The following is a 13966-nucleotide window of genomic DNA, read 5'->3' as shown; positions in this document are numbered from 1 at the left end:
GAGAAACATCATATGAGGATTCAGAAGATGAAGGTGGAGATGAACAAGCACTTATGGCCATTGGAGAATCAGATGATGAACAATAGGTAAGTGTCCTTCATCTCAAAGACAAGATTAAATTTCTATCCAAAGAAAGGTTGTCTCAACTATTGCTAGACTTCATCGATGAGTCTAAGATAATTAACAATGAGAAGGAAGAGTTGTCTAAGGAGTGTGTGATCTTAAAAGCCAAGTGCAAAAATCTAGAATCTAGGGCTAATGAGAGTGACAGTAAAAATGCTGAGTTGAAGAACCAGGTTCTTAAACTTGACACCAGTGTCCTAGAACTTAGGTTTGAAAATTTAAAACTAAAATTAGGAATAGGTAAGAAGAAAGCTGATCACACTCATCTCACTTTAGAAGAAAACATAGGAAAAATGAAGGATGAGTTGTACAGGAAAGATGAGCAGATAAGAGTCTTAAAAGAATACCTAAGGAAGGTAAAGCATGAACTAGACAGAACTTGCAAATGGAATAAGGCTTTTGATGCACTTTCCTGGCTACAAGAACATCACAGTAGCAATAAGAGAGGACTTGGCTATGAGGCTTAAGCACCTAAGTGGGACCCTAAAAGCAAGTACCTCACTCTTCTTGAAAATAAAATTTTCACACACTGTGGCAAGACTGGTCATTACAAAAATAAATGTTATGCAAAAGAAAAGGCCAGTCAAAAGAACAAAGCCTTTGTTCAAGAGAAAAATAGGCTGTCTGGGTGGGCTAAAAGAAATTTGATTTACCCCTTTGCCTATAGAAAGGGACCCAAACTAGTTTGGGTTCCTAAGACTAACCCCCAATTTCTTTTTGCATGTCCAAGTGAAGGGAAGTAGCCAAATATGGTACATGGATAGTGGCTGCTCAAAATATATGATTGGAAGAAAGAACTAGTTCCTTTCACTTGAGGACTTAAAAGGAGGTAATTTCTCCTTTGCAAATGGGAAGAAAGGTGAGATCATTGGGGTTGGAAAGGTAGGTAAGACAGACTACTTACACTCTATTGAGAATGTCTACTTGATAGATGGCTTGAAATATAGCCTAATCAGTGTATCACAACTGTGTGACAGAGGTAACCTTGTAGTATTTACCTCTACCAAATGCTTTGTGATTAACCTTACCACTAACAAGATTGCTTTGCAGGGAAAAAGAGTTAACAATATTTACATTGTAGATTTATCTACTCTTTCAGAAAATGAACTCACTTGCTTGAGTGTGTTGGACAATGATCCCCTCCTGTGGGACACATGCAAGTCTGAATCAACTCAATAAATTAGTCTCCAAGGACTTGGTGATAGGGCTACCTAACATCAAGTTCAAGGAAGACAAAGTTTGTGAGGCCTGTGCAAGGGGGAAGCAGGTAGGATCATCCTTTAAAAGCAAGAAAATGGTAAGCACAACCAGGATGTTAGAACTGGTTCATATGGATCTCTGTTGTCCAATGAGAACATTGAGCAGAGGTGGTAAGAAATATGTGATGGTACTTGTTGATGATTATTCTAGGTTTACCTGGGTACTATTCTTAACATCTAAAGATGAAGCATTTGATATGTTTACTGCTTTTGTTAGAAAGACTCAGAAACAACTAGGTAATCAACTTGCATTCATTAGGTCTGATCATGGAACTGAATTTGAAAATGCTAAGTTTGCTGAATTTTGTGATGAGCATGGTATAGATCATAACTTTTCTCCCCCGTAGGACTTCTCAACAAAATGGAGTAGTTGAAAGAAAGAACAGGACTCTTGAAGACATGGCTAGGACTATACTTCTTTCTAGTAAACTGCCCCACAGCTTCTGGGTAGAGGCGGTAAACACTGCATGTTATATCATCAATAGATGCATGACTAGACCTCTTGTAGAGAAGACTCCCTATGAGTTACTTAAATGGAGAAAACCAAATATATCCCATCTTAGGGCATTTGGATGCAAGTGCTTTGTGCACAATAATGGAAAGGACTCCCTAGGTAAGTTTGATCCCAGAAGTGATGAGGGAGTATTCTTGGAATATTCTTCACATAGCAAAGCATATAAAGTGTTCAATAAAAGAAATTTGTGTGTAGAAGAAAGTGTGTGTGTATTGTTTGATGAAACTAACATTCTTTCTGAGAGACAGGAACACAAAGATGAATCTATTGGGCTGGTAAAAGACATGAGTGAAGTCTCAGCTCAAGCTAAAGTGGCACCAAAAGAAGGAATAGGTGATGGAACAGGTTCTTCTATCTAGGTCAACCTGACAAGGGGAACTGATCAAAGAGGAACTGAAACCAATCCCCTAAAGGAACCTGTTCATGACCCTATTCCTCAACAACAAAACATGGGAGAAACATCAAGCAGAAATCAGTTGGTTGTGAAACCTCACAAGTATCAAAATTCTCATCCTATTGAGGACATAATTACTTATCCAACCTCTGGAGTCAAAATTAGATCATAATTAAAGAATCTGTGTGCTTTTGATTCTTTCCTATCTCTTATTGAACCTACAAATATTGTTGAGGCTTTGCAGGATGCAGATTGGGTAAATGCAATGCAAGATGAACTCAATCAGTTCGAGAGAAGTCAAGTTTGGCATCTAGTTCCAAGACCCCAAGGACAGATCAATAATTGGCACAAAATGGGTCTTCAAAAACAAACTTGATGAAGATGGAACAATTACAAGAAACAATGCAAGACTGGTGGTCCAAGGTTATAGCCAAGAGGAGGGTATAGATTATGATGAGACTTTGCTCCAGTTGCAAGACTAGAGGCAATAAGACTCCTCATAGCCTTTGCAGCACACATGGAATTCACTCTTCATCAGATGGATGTCAAAAGTGCCTTCCTGAATGGCTACCTAAAAGAAGAAGTGTTTGTTAAACAACCTCCAGGGTTTGAGAGCAAGGAATGTCCTGAGCATGTAAACAAATTAGATAAGGCTCTCTATGGACTCAAGTAGGCCCCTAGAGCATGGTATGAACGATTATCCAAATTCCTGCTTGAACATGGCTATAAAAGAGGTAAAATTGACAGTACTCTATTCTTGAGGGGAAAAGGGTAAGGACCTTCTTGTGGTACAAATATACGTTGATGACAAATTTTTTGGGCTACCACTGACAAACTAAGTAAGGACTTTGCCAAATTAATGGGGAGTGAATTTGAAATGAGTATGATAAGTGAGCTTAGCTTTTTCTTAGGCTTACAGATCAAACAAAGCCCAAATGGAACCATGATCCATCAGCAGAAATATGCAAAGGAGTTGATTAAAAAGTTTAAAATGGATGAATCAAAGGAAATAGACACACTCATTGCAACTGCCACTAAATTAGACATAGATGAACCTGGTTCATATGTTGATTAGCAGTTGTATAGGGGTATGATTGGCTCACTTTTGTATCTTACTGCCAGTAGACCGACCTGACATAGTTTTCAGTGTAGGGCTTTGTGCTCGTTTTCAGGCTAATCCAAAAGAATCTCACTTGACTGTTGTCAAGAGGATACTGAGATATTTGAAAGGCACTACTAATCTGTGTCTTTGGTACCCTAAAGGTAGTAATTTCAATCTAGCAAGGTGTGCTGATGCTGATTATGCAGGTTTCCTTGTGGATAGGAAAAACACCTTAGGTATGGCTCATTTTCTTGGTTCATGTCTTGTATCATGAGACACTAAAAAGCAAAATTCATTGGCCTTATCCACTGCTGAGGCTGAATATGTTGTTGTTGCCTCTTGTTGTGCTCAATTGCTATGGATCAAACAGTAGTTGGTAGACTTTTGCATTGAAGTTGGTTGCATTCCTATATTCTATGATAACACTAGTGCTATAAGTATGACAAAGAACCATCTTCATCATAAGATAACTACGCACATAGATTTTAGACACCACTTCTTAAGAGATAACTATGACAAAAGATTGATCTCCATAGAATTCTGTGCTACTGATAAACAAATTGCTGACATCTTCACTAAAGCACTGAGTAGAGAAAACTTTGAGAGGAACAAGTTGAAATTAGGGATGATTAAGATCACCTAATAGGTCCAGCTTAGAATGCACAAGAAACAAAATTGAAAAAGATGAAAAAAAAAGTTTTTTTGGTTAGGAACTCTGAACTTTTGTAAATATCTAGATTAATTTTTACTCAGCTTCATACTTTAATTAGTATACTCCTGTGACATGTGTTAATATGACCCACTGATCTCTTACAAAATTTTCTCTATTATGGTAAATTGAGGCATGTTCAAGAGAATTCCAAATGAAGAACCTGGTTCATCAGTATGGGTTCATTTGAAAACTAATGTATGTTTTCTATACTCTGCATAATTAGAAATATAAATATTTAAATCATGAGCAGAAGTCTTACAATTGATTTAATTCCTTAGAAAATACTATTTGTTAGCTTTGAACTAGTTCCGACTGCCTTAGAACTCTAAACCACAAAAATTGCCTAAAATCTGGGGAAGCTTAACCTATCATTCAAACATGCAATTTCAGGTTGATTAGACCTCTAATTAACCACTGCTAAAGTTGCCGTTATACATTAAATGTATATTTATCTTTAAATACACATCATTACCTTCTGCCATCTCCATAATTCTAAACCGTCAAAAATCCCTCGTCAATTTTATTTGTCTTCTTCTCCAAAATTCTAACTCACAAATTCTCTCAAGAAACCAGCGATCATAACAAACCCACAAGACAATCATGGAACTCCACCACAACCTACTCCCTCTGATTCATCTACCCCTCCTCCACCCAGTATATCTCCCAAACTAAGGCTGAGAAGTGTGAAAATGCTTGCTTGAAAAACAGTAGCGTCTGGGGCTCTCAAAAGGAAATTAAATGAGAAATTAAAAGCAAGCCAAGTCCAAGACTCTAACTCCAACTCTGATTCTGAGTCATACTAATCCGCCAGTGAGGGGGAAGGACCTGGGTCTTCTAACTCTGAAAAGGATCAAGAATCCCCTTCTAAGGTAAGTTCTTCTTTGTCTTCTGGTTGGGCCTGTTAAGGATGTAGAATTACCTGAGTTACGAAGGAGTGGAGGTAAAAAGAAATCTGAAAAAGAAAAAGAGAGAGAGGGTACATGTGGTGAAGAGAGGGGAAATGAGAAAAGAGTGGTTGATCATTCACCCACTGCTGATTTGCCTGTGCCTGCTATTTGTGGGGTTGAACAAGAAAAGGTAGAAAAGAGTGGCTAGAAGTCAGGGGGAAGTGGTTTTGGTGAAGCTGCTGAAGGGTTAGTTCATCTAAGCACACAAAGAGATAAACCTGGTTCATCTACTGAAAAGGTTGGGGAGAGTTATGATCCTAAGAAACGAAGAAATCTCACACCAAAGGCCCCCAGTGCTCCTAAACCCTCCAAAAAAAGAAAGGCTTCATCCCTAACAACTATTGAAATTTCATTGCCAAAGGGAAGAGCTACAAGAAGCAGGGTAAAGCAGAGTGAGCGTGATCTTCAAAAGGCTTTAGCTGAGAGTAAAAAGAAATATCTAGATAAAGGAAAATGGAAGGTTGCAGAGTCCTCAGAGGCTATGGAGGTTTAGGAGATGTAACAGGTCCATCAGGAGGAAGTTCAAACAGTGGAGGTTTAGACCCCCAAGCTCAAAAAGACCAAGACTTCTTCTAAGAAGTCTTCCTCTGTGTCTGAGGCTGCTGAACCTTCATTAGCCAAGAGGACAAGATCTACAGTGAAAAGTAAACAAGTAAGAATTTCTGAAGATGAGGAATGGAGTGGAAAAGAAGTAGAAGATGATTCGGATGGTGAACAAGACAAGCTTTCCATGTTTGGCAAAAGAAAGATTTTGAAGGGTAGACTGCTAAAAGACCTGGTGGAACCAGGAATGATGAGACTGGTGGACGCCTTAGCTACTCAGGGGTGAAAGGACATTGTCCTTCAGATGGATGGTAGGCTAGCCAGGAATGTGATCATTGAGTTCATGGAAAATGCAGAGGTTAAGGATGGCAAGGTTAGCAGCCTGGTGAAAGGAGTTCAAGGGTCCTTTGATGCAGAAAAACTGGGAGAGATCCTTGATATACCCTCTGAAGGGTTTGATGACTATACAAGTCAAAGGTGGCCTTGTCTGGACTCCCTTCCTACTGCACTTGACATTACCAGGAGGTTCTGTGATGCTGAAGATGTGAATGAGGCTAGGGATGTTCAAAAAAGTGAAATGAGGCCTCATCACAAGATCTTGTTTGAATTTGTCAATAAGTGCCTATTGCCCAGACAAGAGAGAAGGCATATAACAAATTATATGGACCTAGTTCTTATGGAGTGCTTGGAAAGTGGAAGCCAAATTAATTGGCCTGCCTTCATCATCAAGTTGCTGGATAGGGTCATCAATGGATCAAAGGCTCATGCTACCCCCTATGGCATTATTCTGACTACGATTCTAGATAGGTGCAATGTGCCTTTGAAGAAATGGGAAATGGCTTCAAGCAAGGATCACTTTGGCATTAACACTCTGATTGCTTGTGACTATTTGGTCAATGCCATCCCAAATGAACCTGGTTCATCCAAGAAGACTCCTATCAACAGTAAAGTCAGGGCTCTTGTTCAGGAATGTGAAGCCAAGGATGCTGAGATAGCTAGGCTCAAGGCTCATGTGGCAGAGGTGGAATCTGAGAGGGATACTCTCAGAACTGAGCTTGCCAAGGAAAAGGAGAAGAATGATGGAATTCTTCATAATATGTTGAATCTTCTCCATGCCCAAAATCAATCCTCTAGCTCCCCCAAGCCTTAGGAATTCTAGCTTTCTAGTACCTTTATTGACCCGGATTAGGGATTTTTCTATCTTTTTGCTCATGGTTTAAATGTTTTTTACTTTTCTAGTTGTGGATTGTGGTAGCAACATATCCTCTATCAATGATATCTACTGTTTTTGCTCTTGTTCTATATTAATCTTTCCTTTATAGTTTAAATATGTTTTCTTGATTACTGATGATTAAACCATGATTGCACTTGCAGTTGCCCCAATGGCCATGAGTACTAATTAAAATCTGGGAATCATACTTTGTATGCAACTTTTCGATGATGCCAAAAGGGGGAAGAGATATTGTGCTTTACACATTCTGAATTAAGTGATATTTATAACCTAATTAACCTGGTCCTTGATGATAAGTGAATTTTCTAAACTTTGAATTGATGGTTCATTTGGGTTCTTGTAGGATCCAAGTAAGTAAAAAGCATAGAGTTTGTCATCATCAAAAAGGGAGAATTTGTTGGACCAAGAATAGGTGAAGTTTTAAAGATTGACAAAAGAACTCAGACATGGACCAGGTCCATCTTGTGAAGCAGAGTCATGATCAACCTATACATGTGAGATGCACGAGAAGGAGATAAATCTAACTGATCAAGAAGCAATATCTCCTATCTGATCGAAAAGATTGCATATTGGATAAGGAGGGAAAGACTCCTTATATGAAGAAGAAGATAGTGTTAGAGTTTGAGATCATCATGAACACTTCTACGATAGAAGAGTAGCAATTGAATCCCAGTCAAACTCTGATTACTAACCTGTTAAATGTGAGTGTTGTTCTCTTTTACAGGTAATGCACATAAGCAGAAGTTAAACTTAAATTGAGAGCAAAAGAGCAAGGCGATTTTGCAAGCAATTTATGTGTGATTTGAGTGTGCAATCCTGAAGCTGCTTGAACGAGATAGAAGAACCAGTTCCATATGTCTATCTTTTATTCTAGTTCAATTGTAGTAGGTGATTTTACATTATACCTTTCAGCTTTCATAGAGCAATTGTATTAGGTACCTAGAGTGTTCAAGTTAGAGTTAACTTGAAGTTGTCGCAACAGTTGAGGCTGTGTGTCACAATGGGATTAGAGTTAATCCTTAGGTTTACAAAGAGTTTTGTAAATGCTGTTTTGGCTCAGTGATTTTAGTGGAAGTTTGAAAAAATCCTACTGAGTAGTAAGTCGTGGTTTTTTCACCTTTTGAGCCAGGTATTTTTCACATAAAAATCTCTGTGTTCATTATTTTCAGTATTTATTATTCCGCAAATAGTAGTAGTTGGAACACCTAGAAGAACCAGGTTCTTCTATAGTTCAGTTAAGCAAAAATTGGGTACCACACAAATTACCCCCACCCTCTTGTGTGGTATTGACGCTTAAAACTTCAATTGGTATCAGAGCGGGTTATCCTTGAAGAGGTTAACACCTTAGGAAAAGATCAAGATGAGTGCACCACATGGACAGTGCTGAAATCTAACACGTGGGATGGATCGTCGTGATACTTCCGAAGCATGGACATATGAAAGACTGGATGCACGACTGATAATCTCGGCGGCAACACATGTCTGTAAGCCACCTCTGCCACTTGATCAAGAATCTCAAACGGGCCAATGAACCTAGGGCTAAGCTTTCCCTTCTTCCTAAATCTCATTACGCCCTTCATAGGCGACACCCGAAGCAATACTCGCTCACCGACCATGAAAGCCAAATCACGAACCTTATGGTCGGTATAACTCTTTTACATGGACTGAGCTGTGCGGAGCCTATCCTAAATAATCCTGACCTTGTCCAAGGCATCCTGTACTATATCCGTACCCAACAACCGAGCCTCTCCCGGCTCAAACCATCCAATCGGCGACCGATACCGCCTACCATATAAAGCCTTATAAGGAGGCATCTGGATACTCGACTGGTAGTTGTTATTATAGGCAAACTCTGCTAAAGGCAAAAACTGATCCCACGAGCCTCCAAAGTCAATGACACAGCTCGGAGCATATCTTCCAAAATCTGAATGGTCCGCTCGGACTGCCCGTCAGTCTGAAGATGAAATGTTGTGCTCAACTCAACCCGTGTACCCAACTCTCGCTGAACTGCTCTCTAGAAATGTTAGGTAAACTACGTACCTCGATCCGAAATAATAAACACGGGCACACCATGAAGACAAATAATCTCCCGGATATAGATCTCAGCTAACCTCTCGGAAGAATAGGAGACTGTCAAAGGAATGAAATGTGCTGGCTTGGTCAGCCTATCAACAATAACTCACACTACATCGAACTTCCTCTGAGCATGTGGGAGTCCAACAACGAAGTCCATAGTGATACGCTCCCACTTCCACTCAGGAATCTCAATCTTCTAGAACCAGCCACCGGGCCTCTGGTGTTTGTACTTAACCTGCTGACAGTTTAAACACCGAGCCACATATGCAATAATGTCCTTTTTCATTCTCCGCCACCAATAATGCTGCCGCAAATTTTGATACATCTTAGCGGCGCTCGGATGAATAGAGTACCGGGAACTATGGGCCTCCTCTAAAATCAACTCTCGGAGTCCATCCACATTAGGCATACAAACTCGGCCCTGCAATCTCAAAACTCCATCATCACCTAAGGTAACCTGCTTGGCACCTCCGTGCTGCGCTGTGCCTCTAAGGACACACAAATGAGGATCATCATACTGCCGATCTCTGATACGCTCCAATAAAGAAGAACGGGAGACTGTGCACGCTAACACGTGTCTGGGCTCAGAAACATCCAACCTCACGAACTGATTGGCCAAAGCCTGAACATCCAAAGCAAGCGGTCTCTCACCGACCGGAATATAAGCAAGACTGCCCATACTGGCTGACTTCCTACTCAAAGCATCGGCCACCACATTGGCCTTTCTCGGATGATATAAGATGGTGATATCATAGCCTTTCAACAGCTCCAACCACCTTCTCTGCCTCAAATTTAGCTCCTTCTACTTGAACAATTTCTACAGACTCTTGTGATCCGTGAACACCTCACATGCCACACCATACAAATAATGCCTTCAAATCTTCAAAGCGTGGACAATGACTGCTAACTCTAAATCATGAACCAGATAGTTCTTCGCATGAATCTTCAACTGCCACGAAGCATAGACAATGGCCTTGCTATCCTACATCAACACTGCACCAAGTCTAATACGAGATGCATCATAATAAACTGTATATGGCCCTGAACCTGTGGGCAAAACCAACACCGGTGTCGTAGTCAAAGCTGTCTTGAGCTTCTGAAAGCTCGCCTCATACTCATCTGACCATAAAAACTGGGCACCCTTCTAGGTCAACCTGATCATCGAGGTTGCAATAGATGAAACCCCCCACAAACTAATGATAATAGCCTGTCAATCCCAAGAAACTCCGGATATCTATAGATGATGCTGGTCTAGGCCAGTTCTTGACTGCCTCTATCTTCTTCGGATCAACCTGAATACCCTCTGCTGATACAACATGACCCAGGAATACAACTGAACTCAACCAGAACTCGCACTTAAAAAACATGGCATTCAACTGACTGTCTCTTAAAGTCTGAAGGACCACTCTCAGATGCTGCTCATGCTCTTCCCGGCTGCGAGAATAGATCAAAATATCATCAATGAAGACTATCACGAATGAATCCAAGTAAGGCCTCAACACTCGGTTCATCAAATCCATAAAAGCTGCTGGGGCATTTGTCAACCCAAATGACATCACCAAGAAATCATAATGCCCGTGCCGAGTGCGGAAATGTCACGATCCTAAACTTGGACCCAGTCGTGATGGCGCCTCTCGTAAAGACAAGGCCAGCCCACACTTCCCATTTCAATTTTTAAATAGTTAAATAATAAGTTTCAAGTTTAAAGCATGATAAAATAACCCAAGGTTTAAGCAGTCAACTATACAAATATGCGAAAGAACAACCCAACACAGCCCGATACCGGGGTGTCACTAGTCATGAGTATCTACAAGTTCTAATACAAGTCTGAGAAGTCTATAAACTATTACAAATTGTCTGATAAAAAGATAGAAATGATAAGGGGGAGAAACACGGGACTGCGAATGCCAAGCAGCTACCTCGTGGACTCCGAAATCTGTTGGGAGCTCTCAACTCACACTAGCAGGATCCGCAATGCCTGAATCTGCATAAGGGGTATAGGGAGTAAAGTGAGTACTCCAACTCAGTGAGTAATAATCATAAATAAAGACTGAAAGCAGGAAATCATGTAAGGCACATTGCATGCTATAGTGAAGTAGTAAAACAATTAAAACGGTGAATCAGTAAAGGTACGAATAATCATATAAGTCCAATTTAAACTTCAAGAAATACCATTTCAACAATTAAACAAATAAATGACAGACAAATAAGACAAATAAGCACATAAAGGTTCTTGCCCCTCGGGTACAATGTCAACAATATCAGCCTCTCGGGCTATCTCTCACATCACAATGGGTACCCGCACTCACTGGGGGTATGCAGACTCTTGGAGGTGCCCCTTACGACCCAAGCACAATATCAAGCCATCTCGTAGCATCATTATTAGGCTCTCGGCCTTATATTAACAAGCCATCTCATGGCGTATAAATCTCAGGCCCTCGGCCTCATAATCCTAATCAGTGTTTCCTCACAACATAGGCCCTCGGCCTTACTCAGTCAGAACCTCACAGCCACTCGGGCTATAGTAAAACATAATGCTCAACCCCAAATATCATTTAAAACATCATTTAAATGTTAAAGCAGAGTAAACATGGATGAGTTATGAAAAATAGTAGAATATAGCATGACTGAGTTCAAGTATAAAGTCAAAATAGTGAGGAAATATCAATAAAATCCCCTAAGGGTTCAGATAGTTGGCACGAGGCCCAAATGTGGCATTCGGCCCAAAACATGATGATAGCAAATAGTTTTCAGTCAAATACGCAGTAAAATAGTCGTTTGGGACATGCTAAGTCACAATCCCCAATAGTGCACGACCCTACGCTCGCCATCAAGCGTGTGTGTCACCTCAACATGGCATAATGATGTGCAAATCCGGGGTTTCATACCCTCACAACATCATTTACAATCATTACTCACCTCAATCCGGTCAAATCTCTAGCCCACGACACCTTTGCCTCTCGAATCGGCCTCCACTCGCATCAAATCTATCCAAAATCAAAATCACGACGACAAAATATGCTAAGGGAACGAAGCCCAAGTGAAAATAATCAATATATGACACAAATCTTGAAATTACCAAAACCCGACCCCCAATCCCACATCTCGGAATTTGATAATTTTTACATCAATAGATTTCTTATCTCCTCACGAGTTCATACATATCAAAAATCCTGAAATCCGACCTCAATTGGTCCTTTAAATCCTCAATCAAAGGTCTAAGTTTTCAAGCCCTAGTTTCCCCAAACTTTGATCCTTAGATTCCATAAATTACAAGCCTAATCCATGAAATAATACCATAGAAATGAGTTTTAGGTCTAAAATCCTTACCTCAATGAAGTTCCCTTGAAATCCCTCTTCCAAATCGTCCAAAAAGCTCCAAAGCCGACTCAAAAATGGTAAAATAGCTTAAAAATCGCGAATGACACAATTTATACCTTCTGGCCCAGACATTTTCGCATCTGCGATCAATCTACCGTATCTGCGGTACCGCTTTTGTGGTCTAAGAGCCGCTTCTGCGGTTTCTCACTTAAACGCCCATTTCCGCTTCTGCAATGCACTAGCCGCATCTGCGCCTTCGCAGGTGCGGTCCCACAACCGCATATGCGGTTCCTGCCAACTTCACCAGTTTCCACTTCTGCGACCCCTCTTCCGCATATGCGACGTTGCACCTGCGGTCCCCAATCCGCAGGTGCGAAAATACTAGAAGCAGCAAAAAAATCTGCAGCTCACCAAAAACTCCAACTCTCCGTCAACCATCTGAAATTACCCCGAGGCCCCCGAGACCTCAACCTAAAACAGCAATATATCCAAAAACCTTATTCAAACTTGTACCAATCTTCAAAACACCTCAAACAACATCAAATCAACCAAAACACATCGGATTCAAGCCTATGTTTCCAAAATCTTCCAAATTACGCTTTTGATCAAAAACCCAACCAAACCACGTTCGAATGATCTGAAATTTTGCACACACATCCCAAATGGCACAACAGAACTACTGCAACTCTCAAAATTCCATTCCGACCCTTATATCACAATCTCACCTACCATCCGAGAATCGCCAAAATCTCAACTTCGCCAATTCAAGCCTAAATCTACTCCGAACCTCCAAAACTCATTCTGATTACGCTCCTAAGTCCCAAATAACCTCACAAAGCTAACCGAATCATCAGAACTCACATCCGAGCCCTCTAACACATAAGTCAACATCCAGTTGACTTTTCCAACTTAAGCTTCCTCAAAAGAGACTAAGTATCTCAAACCTTACCAAATCCTTTCCGAACCCGAGCCAACTAACCCAATCACTTATAGAACCGATAGACAAAGCAATAAGAAGCAGAAATGTGGGAAACGAAATGGTAACTCATGAGATGACTGGCCGGGTGGTCACATCCTCCCCAACTTAAACGAACGTTCGTCCTCGAACGAGTCAAGAAACATACCTGAAGCCTCAAACAGGTGAGGATATCTGCTCCGCATCTCCCGCTCGGTCTCCCAAGTAGCTTCCTCCACGGGCCGACCTCTCCACTGTACTTTCACTGAAGCTACATCCTTTGACCTCAACTTTCGAACCTGACGACCCAAAATAGATATTGGCTCCACATCATAGGTCAAATCACCATCCAGCTGAACCGTGCTGAAATCCAAAACATGAGACGGATCCCCAATGTACTTCTGGAGCATAGAAACATGAAATACCGGATGCACACTCGACAATCTAGGTGGCAAAGCAAGCTTATAAGCCACCTCCCCAATCCTCTGAAGCACCTCAAAAGGCCCAACAAACCGAGGGCTCAATTTACCCTTTTCCCCAAACCTCATAACACCCTTCATGGGTGAAACCTTCAACAGAACCTTCTCGCCCACCATGTAGGACACATCTCAAACCTTCCTGCTAGCATAACTCTTCTGTCTCGACCGCGTTGTACGAAGTCTCTCCTGAATCACATTCACCTTTTCCAAGGCATCCTGCACCAAGTCTGTCCCCAATATCCTAGCTTTACTGGGCTCGAACCAACCAACTAGAGATCTACACCGCCTCCCATACAAAGCCTCATATGGA

The 13966-nt window shown here is 41.0% G+C and overlaps 1 protein-coding gene across 1 annotated transcript; it reads left to right on the top strand.

Annotated features, from left to right (window-relative positions):
- The first annotated feature begins 416 nt into the window (after positions 1 to 416).
- LOC138872699 (uncharacterized) lies at positions 417 to 5880 on the top strand. Its single transcript, XM_070151109.1, has 6 exons — positions 417 to 479; positions 2145 to 2241; positions 3554 to 3628; positions 5018 to 5181; positions 5290 to 5538; positions 5650 to 5880. The coding sequence occupies exons 1-6, from the start codon at positions 417 to 419 to the stop codon at positions 5878 to 5880; spliced, it is 879 nt and encodes a 292-aa protein (XP_070007210.1).
- The last annotated feature ends 8086 nt before the right edge of the window (positions 5881 to 13966 follow it).

The sequence above is a fragment of the Nicotiana sylvestris genome, chromosome 7 (assembly GCF_000393655.2).
Source record: "Nicotiana sylvestris chromosome 7, ASM39365v2, whole genome shotgun sequence".
Lineage (NCBI taxonomy): Eukaryota > Viridiplantae > Streptophyta > Magnoliopsida > Solanales > Solanaceae > Nicotiana > Nicotiana sylvestris.
This window is presented reverse-complemented; position numbering and strand designations above follow the sequence as displayed.

Bases quoted from the DNA above. Each gene is read 5' to 3' on its own strand.
- LOC138872699 (XM_070151109.1), top strand. From the start codon at position 417: ATGAAGGATGAGTTGTACAGGAAAGATGAGCAGATAAGAGTCTTAAAA. The intron at 3,629-5,017 runs GTATGGCTCATT...TTAAGGATGTAG, and splicing joins GGATAGGAAAAACACCTTAG to AATTACCTGAGTTACGAAGG. The intron at 5,539-5,649 runs GTTTAGGAGATG...TCTGTGTCTGAG, and splicing joins AGTCCTCAGAGGCTATGGAG to GCTGCTGAACCTTCATTAGC.